General features: G+C 37.5%; 2 protein-coding genes across 5 annotated transcripts; both read left to right on the plus strand.

Moving 5' to 3' along the window:
- Positions 1-2,423: 2,423 nt before the first annotated feature.
- LOC122647364 (DEAD-box ATP-dependent RNA helicase 32-like) lies at positions 2,424-3,462 on the plus strand. Its single transcript, XM_043840787.1, has 2 exons — positions 2,424-2,939; positions 3,375-3,462. Exons 1-2 carry the CDS (start codon positions 2,521-2,523, stop codon positions 3,406-3,408), a joined length of 453 nt encoding a protein of 150 aa, XP_043696722.1. The 5' UTR covers positions 2,424-2,520; the 3' UTR covers positions 3,409-3,462.
- A 12,261-nt stretch (positions 3,463-15,723) lies between these two features.
- LOC122647325 lies at positions 15,724-17,997 on the plus strand. Of its 4 annotated transcripts, XM_043840751.1 has the most exons (3): positions 15,724-16,499; positions 17,720-17,811; positions 17,851-17,997. In XM_043840751.1, the coding sequence occupies exons 1-3, from the start codon at positions 15,763-15,765 to the stop codon at positions 17,865-17,867; spliced, it is 846 nt and encodes a 281-aa protein (XP_043696686.1). In that variant the 5' UTR covers positions 15,724-15,762; the 3' UTR covers positions 17,868-17,997. The 4 variants fall into 4 exon arrangements, with proteins under 4 accessions (XP_043696686.1, XP_043696703.1, XP_043696695.1 ...); XM_043840768.1 differs by having other exon boundaries at positions 17,306-17,997; XM_043840760.1 differs by having other exon boundaries at positions 17,720-17,997.
- The last annotated feature ends 1,723 nt before the right edge of the window (positions 17,998-19,720 follow it).

The following is a 19,720-nucleotide window of genomic DNA, read 5'->3' on the forward strand; positions in this document are numbered from 1 at the left end:
TCTTTGCCGGGAGTGTGGCCTATGCCAGCACTCTCATGAGTCTATCTCTCTCCTCCCCATGTGAAAAGACATCTTTGTCCCATTGTTTTGAGGAGGAGAGAGATAGACACATGGGAGTGCTGGCATAGGCCACACTCCCGGACAGAGATCTACTTCCCAAAAATTTAATTCATACTTCCATTTCAATAAAAAAAATTAAAAGACATGTAATGGAAAGTAACCCTTTGAATAAAAAATGTTAAAAACCTTATAAAATCGAAATCGTTTATAAATGGTTTCAGTTTCAACAAAGTACATGTAGAGATCTTTGGTGAAATATGTGGCATACCAAAATCGGCCGCACAAATTGGGAAAAATTAACATTTTAAATTAGAACTATAGAAAGTAATATTTAAAAAAAGTTTTTTTTTTTTAAATATAAAAAAGTTTTATAAAAAATTTTATTTTGGGTCAATCCAAGCAGACCCAGTGAAACCAATCCAGCCTATTTGGGCATGCGTGCCCATTCCCTGGCGGGCATGCATGTGCACAGGTCTACAGGGCTTGCGTGCACGCAACACATGGTAGGACTTGTTGAGTGTGCATGCCCCTGCGGCTAGCCCATGTCTTGCACCTAATTGTGGGCCACCTTACTGCCAAACAAGGTTTGGTCCGAGTATTCCATAGTTGAAGGGTAGATTGTTTAATGATACCGTTGCATTAGACATTAATCTCGTATGGAGGCTCATAAAGTTCTTATGGCAGTCCAATGAAATGAAATTGACCTTTAGGTAGTTATATTATAGGTTGGGTATTTTATTTTTTAAGGTTTCTTTGTAATGGACCTGATTTATAAGTCTATAAAGCAGGGATAAAGTTAGTTAATGGGTTTAGTAGTTGAGTGTTTGAGGCCAAATTTGGTTTGATTTCTATTTTAAATTCGGATTGATTTCATGTAAAAGTCAATAAATAGATTTTTGATGAAGAAATTGAAATTGTTTTGATTGCATCAATGTGAAAATATTTCAAGAATAAAAAGCCCATTTGTTTTTCAATTTCGTTGTTCAATTTCTGAGAGTAGATTCTTCATCTGGTTGCATCCATGAGTTATTGTGAATCTAACATCTTTTGATTCATTTCCCAATCTGAATTTGTCAACTATCATCAGAATTCGCAATGAGGAAACCCACATCGAAGAATTTGCGCAAGCAACAACGGAGATTGAATTCGGGAAACCTGATTTTGGTTTGAACCCTTTGTCGTTATCACCATTGCCGAAAGATGGCCCGATTGGTCGCATCAGCGAGAGCTCCTTCTCTAAGTATGCGGGATGCGCGAGGTTCTTTCAGTTGCCTCTCTGTCTAGGAAAACCAAAGATGGATTGAGTGATTCAAATTATACTGAGATGATAATGATTCGGAGGGCTTCACTGCCACATTCACTGTTTGGGCGTGATATTCTCGGTGCTGCCAAAACTGGGTCGGGCAAGACACTTGCATTTCTCATTCCGGTGAGTTTAATTTATGTGGATTATAGCTTTAATGCGTTTGTTCTATTTTTATTTTTTTTTGATGGTGGTGGTGTGTGTGTGTGTGGGTTCATTATAATAAGTGGAAGTGCTTGATCGATTCTCAAACCCTTCAGAAAGCTGGACGATGAATATGGAGAATGCAATTGTGTTCTTGTCAGGAACCTAATCCATGAATTAAAAGCCTCTAGTATAGATGTAAGCACATGAAATTTCCTGAACCACTTTTCCTTTGCTCTTGCTCAGTCCCAGTTTGTCGTCTCTCTGCAGGTTATGCCTCTTGTGATTTAAACTCACCAGTTGTGGGTTGTAGGTTTCTTGTTGCTATGCTATGGATTTTAGTATTCTAAGCAACATGCTAAAAGAATGAGTATTGATTAGATCCTTGACCAGTGAGAAGGGAAGGCTCGCAGGTGCAAAATCTCTGTCAAAGGGGCTCAGATTGACTGGAAACTATAGGGGAAAGGTCGATATCGAGGAAACCTATTGATTGCACAACACCGACAGCTCAAACTGAGAAGAAGGAAAGTAATCTGATCTCTGAAATTTCTCCCAGGCGGTAATGCTGAAACCAGATCTGAATCGTGCTATGAAACTCACATTAAGAGGGTTTATATGGGTTAAGGTTATAGGGCTTAAGTGGATGACTGATATCAAACCTTAAAAGGAGGGGACTATTGGGTCTTCCAGAACAGAGAACGACAGCAAAGAAAAGAATAGCAGAAAATAAGGTAAAGAAGAAGAAAGAAGGAATACAGGAAGGAGAGATGAGAGAGAATACCTGAAACGAGAGAGAGGTACGCGCAGCTCTCGGTTAGGTTTCTCTTCTATTCTTCCCTTCATAAAGGTAAATTTTATTATTTCTTTGACCTTAATGCCTCATTGATCATAATTAGTTTAGCAGCAGCTTACAGCACTAGGTGGTTCCTAATTGTGTATTCGTTTTGTATCTATACTGTATTTTGCAACCCATTACTTACCCTTTTTTACTAATTATTGCAGCTGAAATTGATATGTTTCAGGTGAACTCAAAAAGACTATTGTCTGTTTCTAATGCATTGGCAGAGTGTCTGGTTAAGTATTCAGATATGCAATATCTAGCTCAAAGGGCTTTCACAATATATTTGAGGTCTATATATAAGCAGCAAGATAAAGAAGTCTTTGATGTGATGAAACTGCCACTGGGAGATTTCTCTGAATCATTGGGGCTTCCCATGACCCCTAAAGTCTGTTTCTTGAATCAGAAAATCAAGGGGAAAAAATTACCTGAGGAAGAAGGCCCACCTCTTCAACATGGAAATGTTGTCAAAGATGAGTTGGTAAAAATTCGAAGACAAAAGCCACATGTTAATGAACTAGAGGAAGAAGTGGAACATGATTTCCTTTCAGCAAAGGAGGCTGCAGTGGAGGGAGAAGAAAATGAAGATTCTATGCAATCTCCTCATCTCTTTCAATCTTGAGAAAGTCTAGGAATGATCCACTGCCCAAAAAAAAGGGAGGGGGGTGGGGGGTGTATAGGTGAACCACATGAGGTACTCGGTGATTGGTAGATCTTCCACATTGAAGATTGACCCAAATGGATCATCATACTACCTATTCTAAAGGCTTTTTCATTGTCAAGAAGAATGTTGGGCATCCCTGAAGCTTCACAGGGTTTAGAGGTCTAATATTTGTAGACCATCTGAACACCTTCCCTGGTTCCTAAGATATCCTTTCCTGTTGTTCACAAGCCTAGAAAGTATTGATGGAAGATCGTAAAAGCATTTCCGGTTCCTAACATATCCGTTTCTAGTACCCTTAATGTTTTTTGTTTCAGTTATCAATGTAAGATTGATCTAGACCTTTTTAATTATCATTGTGTTCATAGCCCAGCAACCAGGATTTTAAGAAGAAGAAATTGATAACAAATCTAGGAAGAGATCAAAGATATACTTTGAGAGCGAGAGCGATGATGATGAAAAGAAAGGAAAGAATGAAAATGTTGGTTTTAGTAAAGACTCCATATCTCTAGGAGAGCAAGTAGCCCTGGCTCTTAAGTTGTTGAGTTTCTGTGCATTCGTAAGTTGTGGCGATTTTAGGCTTTTTAGCTTATTAGTGTAAGTCACCACCATACGCAATTAATTAAACAGTTTTGAGTGTTCTAAGCTTGTTTAATCCTTGTAAACTAGGAATTTTGTTCAGAGAAAAGTTGTTTTTTTAAAATTTGTGCTGTTATCAGTAAGTTGTGGGACAATGTAGTATGTTTTCATCCTTCTTGGAAATATGCTTGTGCAGGACTATTAGGGCATATGTGAATTTAATAATAAATAATACCTTACAAAAGTTACACTGGACATGTATGAAGATTTACATCGATCATCACTTCTCAAATGAGAGAGACTAAATGAGGAATAAACACTGATGATAACCAAACAGGACAACAGTCCTCCAAAGGTAATCTCTAGCTACAAACTCAGAAAACAAGAAGTAAAACTTGAAACCAACCCTCATAACATCTGGAAACACTCTCATAACATCTGGAAACACTGGAAGACCAATTTTCAATCGAATCCTTAAATAGAAAGTTCCAGAAGCTGCTTAATTGTAGTCCATCTTGAATTCAATGAAACAATGCTCAACCTTTGCTCTCTTACTTACCCAGTGGAATACCTAAGCCGCCGCAGCCTCTAATGGTGTATCTCATCTGATGAAATGTAAAAATAAAAAAAAAAGAGTATCCAATGCACAAGGCTCCCGTCACTGTGGGGTCTGGGGAGGGTTATGATGTATGCAGAGCAAACTTACCCTTGCCTTGTGCCTAGTGCATCGGTGCACTTGAGAGGATAAAAAATCCTATTTGTTCTACTGGTTGGGAAGGAAAGGAGCATCCATTTATTTGTATTTTTATCCTCTCAAGTGCATTGCACACCGTCGGATGGGGAGTGCATGCATTCGACGGTGCACGGTCGCACTTGAGATGATGAGGATTCCATTTATTTTGGCACCAGACAGTCCAATGAGGCGATTCCACCTCGATTGCTCAAAATATTTTACAAGAATGAGAACATGGAATGAGAAAAATCCGGAACACATTCTATTCTTGCAAAGAATACATACTAAACATAAGTCTCAGATCTTCAGAGATTTGAGATAACGAATTTTTAAAATGGTATGTGAAATTTTGCTTGCCGCTTTTGCCTACACTTGACTTGACAACCTATAAACATGGTAACTTTTAAAGAAAGAGAAATTCCCCACGCACCTAACTTAAAAAAAGAGTGATTTGGGTGCAAACAATTTAGGATTTATATATAGTACAGCAGTATTAACTAGTTAAGCCCTATGGACTATGGTATATCTCTCTTAATCTAAGTCGATCTCTTCGATCTCCTGCAACCATGTCTCCCTCCGGCGTTTCTGCTTCTTTTTTTTTTTGGCTTGTTTTGGTTTTCTTTCTTCTTTCTTCTTTCTTCTTCTTCTTCATCCAGATCCAGACAAAAACAGAGAAAGCAGCAGGGTTCGTGGTCTGAGCTTCCAGAAGATTTGGTGGTCACGATTAGTCAACGGCTCAGCAATCATTACGCTGATTACGTTCGATTCAATTGTGTCTGCAAGTCATGGTAGTGGTAGAGAGTTGATCCTCACTAGACTTGGATATAAATTACGGCCGACATGAAAATTAACAAGTCATGTTCTTGTTGTTCTATTCTCCAACCACAACCTAAATTCGGAGACGTGGAGTTCTTGACTTCCATTGATCCCTGCAGATACGGCAAACTGGCGTATTTAGCCAGTAAAATCATCTAATGATGTGTTGATGGTTATTCGGGAACAAGAATATAGAAGAAAAACAATTGGATTTAGGGTTTTCAAGTGGGAAGGAAAAAAATGGAAGCGTGCATGTGGAGAGCTTAGGTGAACAGATGTTGTTTATTGGAAAAAATTCCTCTTTGTCCATCTCTTGTCGTGATTTTCTTGATTGCAGAGGAAATTGCATCTATTTCAACGATGAGGAGGAGGAGGAAATGAGGAATGTCCCATATTCAACTTAAACGAGATTTATCATAAAGGCGTATTCGGGTTAGAAGATGATTACATTGCCATTGCCATTGCCATTGCCATTACAGGGTTGCACAGGCAGCAGCCGCAGCAGCCGCCAAGAAGATTCTTCTAATTCCACACCAACTCCTCCTCCCCCTCCTGCTTGGCTTACTTACATCAAGCTCGAACTCATTAATCTGATTTGATTGATTATTATGTTATTATTATTATTATTATTATACCAAACGCTATCTAGCTAGCTTCCTTATTAGTCTAGGATGATTTCATTCTTAATTTAGTTGATTTCAGTGTAATTTCATAACGGAATTTTTATTTATTTATTTATTTCTGATTATATATATCCTCTCTTCTTTAGTTTATCTGTCTATTATGGGAGAGAAGACCCGAGGTTTTGTTGCTGGTTAGGACTTCTAACGACACCAACACACTTAAAAGTATTTGACTGTTCATGTTTCCGTTTGTATCATATCATAAATAAATAAATAAGGGGGAAAGGTTGGCAAATTTGTTATGGATTCTAAGAGGAAACGAATAGGGTAACTAGATGGGTGGGAGTATTTAGGGTTGTTTGATCTTTTTGTTTTTTAATGTATTAAGATATAAAGGATATTTTAATGATTTGACCTATTCTGTTAATTAAAGTAATTGTGAATTAACTCGGTGGACTAACTCAAAAGGTCTTAAAGATGATGAGGGTGTACATGAAAACGGGCTGTAGTTGAGTGGTACCCCTATATTTTCCCCAAAAAATTTTTGATAAACTTGTCAAACTGTTCAACTGAAGTAATTCTGGATAGCAAGTCTCATCAAAAAAAATTCTAGATTGCAAGTGTCCTTTGATAAGAGTCAATAATAGCCTGGTTATATTTTAGAACATTTATTGGTCCAAAAGGAACAGAAGGGATTAGCATATTAAAGGCTTCGGGAATTTTACTTAAAAAAAAAAAAAAAAAAACCCTTTTCGAAGACTTCACCAGATAAGAAGAATTGATAATTTATTTAAAAGGGGGATGGAGACACGGGCGTAGAATTTTGAGAGTAGTTTCATGATATCTTTCCAACATCAACTCAATCTTATTTCAATTAAATGGGGTTGGTTACTTGAATTCTTGCCCTTAGATCAGCTCTATTCGAAATCATACTTAATACAATGCCTACTTGCCTATTTTAGGGAAATCCCCCACTCTCCAACCTGTGTCGGGCTCCTCTCCAATGAGGCATCCGCCCAATAAATACCCAATGAGGCATCCAATGGCTGGGTTGGTTGGATGCACACAGTACAGGGCCTGTGAAGACACACATACCGGTGTGCATCCAATCAACCCAGCCATTGGATGCTCATTGGATACTCATTGGGCGGGGCACTTTAAAAAAAGCAAGGAATCGCTGTTTGGTCATATGGCCTCTATGCCAGCAATTGGACCAATGGGAAAGCAGGACTGAATATCCACCCAGAGGGCAGGGGTCATTCCAAGATGCTTTGTGAGAGGGCATAGGGGGCGCAAGTGCCCAACCAAGGAGAGATACATTTTCCCAAAAAAGGAGTGATTTGGTACAAACAAGCAACAACTTTCTCCCAAATTCCAATTTTAACTGCGAGATCTTTACTGTCCCGTTTTATCCGCGACCTAACCCAACTTCCAATTTTAACCGTTTGAAACTGTGAAGAACCTAAAAAATTAGGATTTACAGAACAGGCCGTATTAGCTCTCTCTTAATCTAATCTCTTCACCCCTTCCCGCTTGTTAAGCGAACTAACCTAAAGTCCCAGTTAAAACTGTGAAGAAACTAGAAATTTAGGTTTTACAGGACAGCCGTATTACGTATTAACCCTCTCTTAATCTAATCTCTTCTTTATTATATCTATCGTATTAACTCTCTCTTAATCTAATCTCTTCTTTATTACATCTATCGTGGGAAAGGGGTTCATGGACCTCAGCGTCCTGGGCCAATTCAGATCCTCTACTGCCGAGCTGCCTGGTAGGATCGTGCAGCCCAGACACAGTGAGGCGTGCAGTGACCCCCTTGCCCCTACCCAAACACCTTGCCCAAATGGATGTAAGGCAGCCATTGCGTGCTTCACTGTGTCTGGGCTACATGATCCTACCGGGGCAGTAAAGGAACACGATCCTGGCTGGGCTCCCTGGAGAGCTAAATTCTCCCTTTTTGAGGAAAAATTTTTTTTTTTCTTTGGTAAACAACTTCTGTTATAGATTATTATAATTTATAAGAGGAAACGATACGTCACTGCTGATGGCAAAGAAATCTGATTTGAATGAGTCCAAATCAAATTACCAAAAACAAAGAATGAGTCCAAATCAGACTCCAAGATAGAAAGTAGATCTTGGAGAAATTCTCCATCGATCTACATCTGGGTTTTTAAAATTCCAACCCAATTCTGAATCGTCTTAGCTGGCCCAGAACCAGGCTGAGGTGACCATAATTGGCCCTGAACATAGATAGGGAAAGAAATGGCCGGCCTATGGCTTCAATCCTAGCCTGGCCTGGCCTTGACTCGGGGTCAGAAATTCTAAGTTCTGATCCGCTCTCAAGGTATCTCAGATCAAGTCTTATTCAAGTTTAAGACAGTTTCAGGACAAGCTCGACCGACAGGACCAAACGTACACCCCTACATGTTGTCATGTACATACACCCTAAGGTGATTCACTTATCCTTCCAAACTTGCATTGCATTTTGGGCACCTAAAGTGACCCAATAATATGGCCTATATTTATAGCTCTTTTGCTTGGATAGCAATTGATGTATCCGTTATCAAATTGGAATATCGTGTTTCGGTGGAAAGAAATTATATTCAAGTCACTTAAATACAGAGTCGCCCATGAAGCCAAGGAATAGATTTAGGGCAAAATGGAATGTCAAAGACACCAAACCCGATACATCCGACCCTATGAATGGGTATTGAGATCAGGTACGGAGGTACCACCATGAATTTCTTTCACAGTATCAGTCGATACGTATCGGCCTGATTTCAGATTTCGGATCAAAACGTCAATTTTTCATAAAAATAAAACAATCATATTCATACCGTATCGACCGATCTGTATTGATAACTGTGAAAACCAATACAAACCCACCGATACAACTGATAATCCGATATCGATTCTTAAAAGTGTGGGTACCACCCCAGGTATCCAATCAACCGATGATAGCTCTGTGGCATTGGCCATTTTTTTCTTTCTTATGGAGTATGCTTCTTATGGGCCTCTAAAAGTTCTTGGCGTGAGGAGCAAGTCCATGTGAAGAATGTGGGACGGACGATTATGGGTTCTGAAACCCAGCCCATGGTCAATTAAACCGGGTTGACCCGTCACCAGGCCTTTTGTCAAACCATCCAACTGAAGTAATTGACTAGGCAGCAATTGTCCTTTGATAAGGGTCAATAGCCTGGTTATATTTTAGAACATTAACTAATTAATTACTTGGTCCAAAAGCAACAGAAGGGATCAGCATTCTCACCAGATAAGAAGAATGTCTTGGACTCTCTCCTTTCAACAATTGACTCATTAGCCAACTTGGGATTTCCATTATTTGCAGACTATATTCCTGTTGTTTATCTTTTATTTTCTTACTGGTGCTAGATCCATCGCTGCCAAACCCATCTCCTTTGTAACTTTGATTTCTGGATCAGGTGAGAATATCCAGAGCCCAGCCCATGGTGAAATGAAGCCTGAAAGCTGTGATTTGGGTCAAGTTTTACCTCTCCCTCCCCCATCCCCCACAAAAGAAAAACAATTGCAATTAAGGAGAAACTCAGGGAAATGAAAGTTTGAATTTGATTTTTTTTTTTTTTATTTGAAAGGGATTGCCTGATGTGATTCTGTTTTGGTGACTTCAAGTAATACATAAAAATATAGTGAGGTAGTTTTCTATCCGGGAGTGTGGCTTACTCCCATATGTCTTTCTCTTTCCTCTTCAAAACAATGGGGGTAAAAGTATCTTTTCATATGGGGAGGAGAGAGATAGACTCATGGGAGTGCAAGCGTAGACCTCACTCTCGGATAGAGTTCTTAACAGAGTTATCTTATAGTTATAAGAAAAGAATAATGATGAACATGTACCATATGTCCGAGTAATTAAAATTGGCAATTTTTTAAGGGGGAGATGGAGAAAGGTGATGTACTCAAATGGGCGTAGATTGTTGAGATTAGTTTCATGACATCTTTCCAACAATAACTCAATTTTATTCCAATTAAATGGGTTGGTTACTTTGATCTTTGTCCTCCAATTAGATCTATTTGATGTCATACTTGATATAAGACCTAAGCTATGCATCTCTTTTCTCACTTTTCCTACTATCATTGTAGACCTACCCTCGGATCTTATAAGTCGTTCAATGTTGATATTAGTTTCATGACATCTTTCCAAGTATGTAAATAGGGTAAATGTTTCTCTCTACGAGCATGGTCTACAATTGTGCTCTCTCTCCTCCTCACGTGTGTCTCTCTTTCCTCTCTCACTAGGAAATGACATCTTTACAATTACACAGAAAACACTGGCATAGACCACGCTAACGGATAAAGAATATTCCACCACCAGAAGAGGAGGATTCACCGGCGAAACTTCTAGAAGAAGCAGAGACTGGATTATTAAAATTTTATACGTCATTACATACCTATGAGAATATATATATAATATAATCAATGTTAAAGTCAAGTGGTCACAGAGTGCCCTACTTAGTGTTGGTTCCAGTGGGTCAAGCCATCCAAAACGTGATAAATTGCGATATTATTAAAAGTTTTAATTAGAAAATATTATGTTATTAGGAAATCCAAAGGTCGGCCAACATAGGCCATATTCGTTGACCGACCCTGGTTCAGTCCATAGTTTTGGCCGGAATTAGATCGTCAATTTTGGTCGAACCAGATTGATATCGACTAGATCTGATTCCTTTCAATTCTTATTGGATTTTAGGGTTTCAAATTGATTCCAATTGAAGTGAAAGAAATAGGGGGAACACCATAATATCTTTATCCATATCAAAATTATCCGAGAAGGATACCAACAACTTGTATGATCACTCCAAGACAATTGGACCTACATAAGGAGAAAAGAATGGTTGGTTGACCATTCTATGATTTAGTGCTAACGTACTTCACAAGCTCACCACCCCAAGAGAAAAGTTAGAACTTAAAAAGGCAGCAAAAAAGACAGGCACCACAAGACAATCTGATGGATCTGTCGGCTCACACAAGCGAATCTAAGATTGAATCTATTACCCAAACCAAAAAAAAATCTAGGGTTAGATCCTATTGAAGAAAATGACATATGGGTCTAGTCTTCTTCTATGTCAACCTTCTTAAATCTATCTCTACATCAATCAATATAGGGGGTTAGGTGGTTTGAGGTATCGGTATCGTATGGTCTGTATCAGTGATAGTATCAATATCATATAAGTAAAACAGTACAAATAAGGAGTAGAACAGTTACCAAAAAAAAAACCCAATTATTTAAGAAAAATCAAAGATAAATTTGTCTAATATAGCTGATCTGTGTCGACATCGTATCAGTTTTGCAAGTGATCAATTCTGATCCAATCCCGTGCACTAAGACCATGAGGGGGTTAGAAGATGATATGTCAGGGGTACTTTTGTAAATAATTGGTGGGTCACACCTTTTTTTTTTTTTTTTTGGCTCAATAACAACCACACTTTAATTATGTATCGATATTAGACCACTATAATCGGCTATGAACCCTAGATTTTTACTAAAAAGATGGACTTTTGATCCTTATTTGAACCAATATTGGTGGCGTGTATCTATATTGGTATTGGTTATGACCGATATCATTGCCGAATGCTAAAGTGATGAAAACAATCTTTAGTTAGTCTTTTACCAATATGATACTATTTTAAAACTCTCATATATTATTAGTTATTAGAATACGTACTCTATTGTTATACTTCTTTTTTGGAGTAGATACTATTAGAATTACTTAATTATTTGTAATTATCTTATTGTATTTCTTTGAATCTTAATGTCGTAACTAATTTGTAATTATTTTTAGATGCTCTCTCATATTTATTAACTATTAAAATAGTATTTAGACAAAAAAAAACATTAGTATAACTTAAGTTAAGTATGTATACATATTTATGTATCTATTGTTTTCAACCAAAAAAAATATATATATCTATTGTTAGAAGGTGGGCTAAGTATCATATGTGTTTAATGCAATATATAATATATATACTAAATATAATTTATTGTACATGAAATGTTTAAGAATAAGTTGACCTAATTCCAAAAACAAATTAAAAAAATCTAAATATAAATAGATTGTTGTTACTTAAAATTTAAAAAGAGAGCGATATTGGAAACAATTTTTTCCCCTTTTTCCTTGGGTAAAATAAGTTTTTTTTGTTTTTTAAATGTCCACCGCACCTCATTCTCCTTATTTTTGTTTATCATTTTGTGTGAACAGTATTTATTTTTTCGTATTAAAAAGTAATGTACTAAAATATTTTATTAAGTGCATAAAATCCTTGATGCAAAAAAAATGCAAGAAAGATTTTACTTAAATGTTATGTATAGTACATCCGCTTAGTACATGCACTCTTTGCCCATGCATAAAATTTTTTAAGGGTAATCTTGAATTTCAGTGTTGTATTTTACCATTTGACAAATTCCATTCGGCTAATTGACCTTGACATGTGGGTATAGGTCTTACCCCAAAAAAAAAAACAAAAAAAAAAACAAAAAAAAAAAAGAAAAAAAAAGAAGAAAGACGTGGGTGTAGGAACTTTGGATCTACTTGTCTACAAAATTTTAGGCTTATTCAATGTACCATGTAGTATAACTTGAAGTGGTATTGTAAAGATAACTTCTACAGCCTATGAGGTGTAGAGAATCCACCCTAAAAAGTCAATGAAAATGCAAAATAGTTTTCTTTAGGTGAAAACTAATAACCTTTACCTCCAACGATTAACAATTTCACCTCCCTTGATTATAAGTTATTTCAATAAATCAAACTCAATTTATTCTAAGAGATCACAACATCTAACCTACGAATTTACATTCATGAATAACAATGGAAATTAGATGTATAGATCAGATTAAAACTTTATATTTTTTTTTTAAAGAAAACATATAATGAGAAAATATTTAAATATTTAGCTCAGTTCAATTAAGAGAAGTTTTGTAATGGGAGGAACTATTGTCTGAGGCTATGAGGTTGCATAGAGATGTAAATAGAGTGAATTCGAAACAGATACATTAGTATTCGAATTCATATCCAACTAACATATGTGTTATTCGAATTCACTCAGATATCTGATGGACATTACATTTGAGTATCCAAATTCATATTCTCCTAATATCTCATTACACTTTTTAATCTATAAATATAAGTAAAATAGTACACAAATAATGCAGAATTATTTCTACTTGGCAAAAATATAAATAAACATGCAATATATAATACATATAAAGCCTAAGTTCTTAAATAATTATAGATTATAAAGTTATTACATGGAGTGGATATTATCGAAGCAGATATATCAATATCGAAATCCATATATAATCAATTATCATATACATATATCAAAAGCTATTCAAATTTGTGTCCAATTACCCAAAACAAAGACGAATTCAAATCAAATTCAAAATTTTGACTATCCATTTACATCTCTAGATTCGAGTCTCCAACATCTCACAACATTTCATGTTTGTTATTCCCACCTAATTGACTAAATATGCCAAAAATTAACGTGTTCAGGCTCTCTCTCATTAGAGCTTCTCGAAACCCTATTGGATTTTTCTTAAGCCATTTAAATAAACCTCTCTGTTTTTTCTTTTTTATTAATTTTTTTTTTTGGGAGGGGGTGAGATGTTTTCTCATATAATCAGGTTGTGATTATAATATCATATTGAAACCTATTTATGGGCTACTTTAATTTCTTAGGTGAATGCATTAAAAATATGTGAAGCAGCCTCTACTGGCTCCAATATTGTGAGACAAGAAGTAATAGATGTTTTTGGTAACCTCACTTGAAGCAATAGATAAGGCTCAATCTTGGGTGGAAAACTACTGGAATACCTACAATTTTGAAAAGGCCAGTAGTGCAAAGGATAATAATTAGGGAAATAATTCATAGAAGTCTCATGTTTATTGTCATGAGATATAAAGTCATAATTCATGTGTAGTGCCCTGAACTTCTCCATCAGATGGGAAATCCAACACCATCCAAATAGTTGAGATTGTCTAGCTGCCTTTTTCTCAAAATTTGTTTCAGGGTCAAGATGGGTCCTAATTGCCTCACCATAATGAAACCAGAAAAATTAAGAGATACCCCACATGTATATCTGAAATTATTGCAACTTTACCTAAATAGTTAATAGGGGGAGTTTGAATACCCTCATTAAGGGTAAAGAATAGTTGTAATCTCATCTAGTAGGGAGGGAATAATAATGACCCTAGATGGGTGGGTGAACACCTTTTCACAGGTGGAAGAAAACTTTCCCCATAGACATAATTCATAATTTCATTGAGCAACTTATTGGCAAATTTTTTTATTTATTTTTTTATAAAAACTTATAGGGAACTTAACCAGATACTAATTAAAAGGAAAGAATATTTCAGGAATTTCGTTCAATAATGGTATTTTTAATGTTTTTTTTATCGATGAATTAGTCCAAACCCCACATCCCATCTTAGTCAACAAATCAGAAAATTTTTTTGCCTTGATTAAATTAATAAAATAAACTTATTATTAGAGGTGATAAATTAGACCCAAAAAAACTAGAAATTTGCCATGCTAAACTCTCATTTTTTTTTTTTCAAATCTTCTCAAATCACATCCCCACAAGTGGTCACACCATTTTCTTTCCCCATGGTGCCCACGATTTTAGGGTTGTGTGGTACCCAGATGTGGAAAGAATGTTTTAAAATTTTTTTTCTCTAACCTATTGACAATACTGATAAGGAAGTAGCATCAAATATTCAATCAAGGGAAAACAACATTAAAGGCAGATGTGCCCTCTTTCTTTTCTTGACAAAAACATATAATCGGTCACTTTTAAATTATGTTCCCTCCCTAACATATCTGTTTCATTAATTAAACTTTGGGACTTGTAGTCAATGCCAATTGCATGATGGAAAAGTTCTTCTTCATCCCCACATAGAAGGGATGACAAGACCGGCAACAACATGTTCTTCCCACCAGTTTTCATTTTTCTTCATTCAAGGTTGATCCGTAAGAATCATCATGAATTTGTTCTAAATGTTAGAATTTGGGTAGAATTCATTCTCAAAAATTAATCATTAAGGAGAGGGTATTCAAATCATTATAAGTCTTTACAGGGGATTATTCACATTTAATTTAATATGAGATCATTGCTTTCGCATGGAATCCAACAATTTCTTCTTACACGTGAGAGCACACCATAGGAATTGAGATCTTTCCAAAGGATTTTCTCCATCTTAGATATACACAGGAGCTACCACATCCCGACTCTGATACTACTTGTTAAACTAAAGAGAGATTGATCAAGTCTAAGTCTTCACATCGAGTTATTCACATCCGACATAGGATCATTGCTTTCACGTGAAACCCCAACAATAATAATTAGTCTAATCTCTTAAATCAACATTGATATTAGAATTTTCTCCCACAACAATGTCATATGAAGAAAGGATGACATGGAGGATACCAGATCCCCAACCTAGGTGGTTCAGATGAACCCATCTCAAAAACACACCTCAACCAACCAAAAGGGGTAAATGATATAAAAAGGTCATTCTGTGTCTGGGAAGTTCTAATGAATCTGTAACTTGCATGCTAAAAAAGGTTAAAGGATGGCCCTCACCAACTTGTACTCCAAAACCTGAAACTAGTAATTATCATTGATATTATGTGGAAGGAAGAGTGGATTGCATGAACAAAGGACACAGAAGTCTTTTTAAAGCAACAAAACAAGAGACAAAGTGTGCATTGAAAGAGAAATTTTGGAATTTGAAAAGAGATGGGACCTACACTACGCATACCCATCCAGAAGCCCTTGACTTTTATGACTCTCACACAGGCAGCCTCCATCTGGACCATCACTCCCTGTATAGAAAATTCTTAAATTTGAGCCAAACTCCAAAGGGATCGATGATGATAATGCACTTACAACTACCTCCAGCCTTCTCCTCAAAAGTCTCAAACCTCAACTCTTCTTTCATTCTCCTACCATAGTGCTCTCAAATCTCAACCATGTCTCGTCTCCAACATGGGTTCTCCAGAAACTATGACTATTCATCGGATTCCAGCATCAGGGCTCCAAGAACAGCTCAAAACTATGAGAATTATGGGTTTTTAGAAGGTAGTGGAATTGAATTTAGAGCAAGATCAGAAGGAGAAGAATCCGGACCTCCATCACCAACACTATGGAAGACAAGCCCAGCTAGAATTAATGAACCAGAGACTTCACTTCTGCACCACAGCTCCCTTTCTCCAGCATCTCGGACCCATGCGATTGCCAGAAGCCGAAAGGAGCTCATGGAGATGATTAGAAACATGCCGGAAACTTCGTATGAGCTCTCCTTGCAGGACCTTGTGGAAAAGCCATATGTTCAGGCTAGTGCAGATACGAACAGTAATGATATAAAGAGTGAGAAAGCAAAGAGGAAAAAGAGGCAGGAAAGAAATAAGGGTCGGATTGGTAGAAGTGTAAGTATGGAAACTGAACCTGTCCTGCTTAAGATGTTCTTCCCACTTTCTCTGGGGACGATAAAGAAGAGCTTTTCAATGGATACAGGTTCTAAAATCTCACAAAAGTCTTCATCTTTGGAGGCACAAGAGAAAGGTGTTGATAAGGAGTGGTGGAAGAAAAGGTATTCAGTTGCAGGGGACAGTGATAGTGGTGTAACAAGCAGCAATAACAGTGGAAGCACTGGAAGCAGTGGAAGCAGCAGTATTGGAAGCAGAAATAGCAGCAGAAGAAGAAGGAGGTATGTAATTGATTTTAGTTTCTTCATAAATAAATCAAACACAGAAGTTCAGAATGATCTAATCTTAGTTTAATGATTTTTCTCTGAAGAGAAGTTAGAAGCTACATATCAGTTTATAAAACAACAAACAAGGGGAAAAGAAAAAGAAATTTTTTACAAGAAATTGAAATCCAGTAGACCTCCACCCCTAATAAAAATCCTTTTATGTTTCTTTCCATAAGAAAAACTGATTGTTCCCCTGCTTCATCGAACTTGTATCAGAAGTCTCTCTCTGTTCTGTTTCTTCCTTCAATTTGGGGGGAGGTGGTCTTCTGAATAAGAATCACTTCATATATTATTTCTGAAATAAGGAAAAAAATTGTCTTCAATTACTTCTGACATACCAATTTGGGTCTCTATTCTGTTTCTAACTACTTTCCCTTGTGGGGGAGCACTTCTGAATAATAATCACTTCAAATATGATTCCCTAAGGATTTAAGGATTTTCTTTTCTTTTTTTTTTGAGCCTGAAAGCATATCATATAGTTAAATCAAACTTTGAGTTTCCATGTCTAATAGATAGGATTTTTCTTATGTTAATCACTAGAGTGGGCAATAAAAGGGGGAGGGGGATTCAGCAGCCGTGAACAGCAAAGATTCATATTAGATTTGCAATTTCTAAGTTTAATAGAAAGGAAAAATAAAAATAAAAAAAGGCATCAGGGGCAAATGTGTCAGTGGGCTACCAGGTTAAGGGTCCAGATGTTTTATTTTATTTTTTGAGAATGCATTTACACATTATTTGCCATAAACACAGTTCTTGAACAGGGCTTCTCTGCATTGTAGGAAAATTGGTGGCTTAGCTGATTGCTGGTCCTGCTTCCAAACCATGGACAAAACCTTGTGACCCAAAGGCTCTCTCATTTGAATGGGGAAACCATATATAAGTATTTTTTTGTCATTATCTCTCTAATAGTACTTCAAATAGAAGAACAGAGGTCCTTGCTTCAACAGAATTTCAGTGGGTTTTCTATAATCACCTTGCCTCCTTTTCACTGTCTTGTAAGAGAAGTGGTTTGACCATTACAGATGATCTTGATTTGTATGGTTGAGTTATGGGTTAGCCTGCACTCTCAAGAAAATGGAGAAACATAATTGAGGAGCATGAAGCCTGAGATTGCTTTTGAACAATTAATGGTGCTTTTTGTTCATTTAAGTTCCAGCCATATCAGAACATTGCAGATGCTATTCCCTGCAAGAAGCCAAGACTCAAAAATTGCAAATTGCCAGGAGAGATGAACTTCAAAAAGCAAGTAGGAGCAACAGGGCTTCCAGTTGAAGAAGACTCTCAAGAGCTAATGGAATGGATTGAGTCACCCTGATTTTCTAGCCGGCAATAGCATCTTTTCACATTTTGGTTTTTTTTAAATTGAGCCCAATTATGCTGAGTTTGTAATAATTAAGTACATTTCCGTAAGAGAAAATATGGTTGGTCATGCCTCAGAAATTTCTCCAAATCAATCTTTCATTAAAAAAATAAAAAAAAAAACATTTCGAAATCAATCAAGAGGCTAGGTTATAGGAAACACCATAGTGGCTGAGTTTATATTCAGAGAAGGATAAACTTGTCGCTTGTAATAGTACTTGGTCTATGCTTTTCAGTATTGATAAATGGAATTATCATTTTAAAGAGAAGAGAAAATGGAAACCAAATCCAGGATCATAATAGATTTTTTTTTTTTTTTTTTAAAAACAATGCATGAGGCTCCTACCAGTAAAGCAGCCACCGGTTCACGGAGAGACTGTTTTCCGACTTGAAACCGCGTGACCACTAGTTGCAATGGAGTAAACTTACCACTCCAGGCACATAATAAAATTTGAAAAGTACTCTCTCTCTCGATCGACCCTGCCGGATTCTCCCTCCCCCTCCCCCTCCAAACCTCCCTCTCCCTATCTGGCACTCCCTCGTGGCCTCCCCTTCCCCTCTCCAGCTTTCTCTCCCTCTGCCTCCCCCCCTGCAAATCAGCTTCAGAATTCAGAAGGGTTTTGAAAACAAATAATCCATGAATACATGACATGGTGAATCGATAATGCAGATCGTGACGCACTAAGGGTTAACGATTAAAACTTTGGAGTCATTTGCCGAGATTGGAAGCAACAAGTTTAGCAAGTCAAACAGCTTCGTCCAAGGAAACCTGAGCCAGAGGCTGGAAGGAGATATTGTCAACCACGCCAGGCCGAGGGTGTACACCGCACTGCAGCTCCAGGCTTATGGCTTCATAAGCGGCCTCCACCATTTCAATCACTGTCTGTTACAGTGGGCTGTAGACGGTGTTGCCCCTGCTGTCGTAGGACATACAATATGAGCATGTACCTCACCCGTTTGTAAGCTCGATCTTTGAACTTGTCCACAAATCACCTTTCAGGGTTGAGCCACGCGGCTCGTTCCACCAATGCCAGTACCGCAGTGTTCGCGATTCTGAGATGAAAAGCTTGGTGAGGTGACCGACGGTGAGGCTTCAGACATAGTGTACCCTCACTAAGTTCTCAAGACACCTACTACGATTGCAAACTCTTCCACTACTGCGTTGGTTTCGAACATGATTTCCCATTTAATTGCAGCCATTGTAACCCTCCGAAGCCACTATCCATAGGGGGAGGATGGAGAGTATATTAGTATATAACAGTAGCAAAGCCACCATCCGGAATTCTTGAATTCTCCGGAAACCAAGGGAATACAACTCCCTCTCTCTCTCTCTCTCTCTCTCCTTTCCTAGTCCATCTCAGTCCTTGCTGAAGTATAAAATTATTATAAAAAAAAAAAAAAAAGGGAGTGCCGCAGCACAGCCTGCACCCAGACATATGGGGCAGCCTGACCAGAGGAGAAGGGTAGTCATTGCGCCCACCCCATGTGCCTGGGCACAGGCTGCGCTGCATCATAGAAAACAATGCCCCCCCAAAAAAAAGTCGTGAGAAGCTACCATGTGTGCAACATGCACAGGAGTGAAACAGTAATCAGCAGGAATCGGGAATTAGATCCAGCCAATTCTGGATCCGATTCTACCAGACTCAGAAATCCGATTCTGATTCCTAGAACCATAATCCAATCTGTGAGCCACCGAAGACCTATAGCACATTACCTGCATCCAGTGTGATTAGTTTTCTACTCCCCCAACACACCCCCCCCCCCCCCAATGGGTACCGTTGATAGAATCTTTCGATTTTAGGGGAGGGGAGCGCTAT

The sequence above is a fragment of the Telopea speciosissima genome, chromosome 1 (genome assembly GCF_018873765.1).
Source record: "Telopea speciosissima isolate NSW1024214 ecotype Mountain lineage chromosome 1, Tspe_v1, whole genome shotgun sequence".
NCBI classification, from domain to species: domain Eukaryota; kingdom Viridiplantae; phylum Streptophyta; class Magnoliopsida; order Proteales; family Proteaceae; genus Telopea; species Telopea speciosissima.

Coding starts and splice junctions, on each gene's coding strand:
- LOC122647364 (XM_043840787.1), top strand. CDS start 2,521: ATGTTTCAGGTGAACTCAAAAAGACTATTGTCTGTTTCTAATGCATTG. Junction 2,940..3,374: donor GAAGAAAATGAAGATTCTAT/GCAATCTCCTCA, acceptor TTGTGTTCATAG/CCCAGCAACCAGGATTTTAA.
- LOC122647325 (XM_043840751.1), top strand. CDS start 15,763: ATGTCTCGTCTCCAACATGGGTTCTCCAGAAACTATGACTATTCATCG. Junction 16,500..17,719: donor AGCAGCAGAAGAAGAAGGAG/GTATGTAATTGA, acceptor AGAACATTGCAG/ATGCTATTCCCTGCAAGAAG.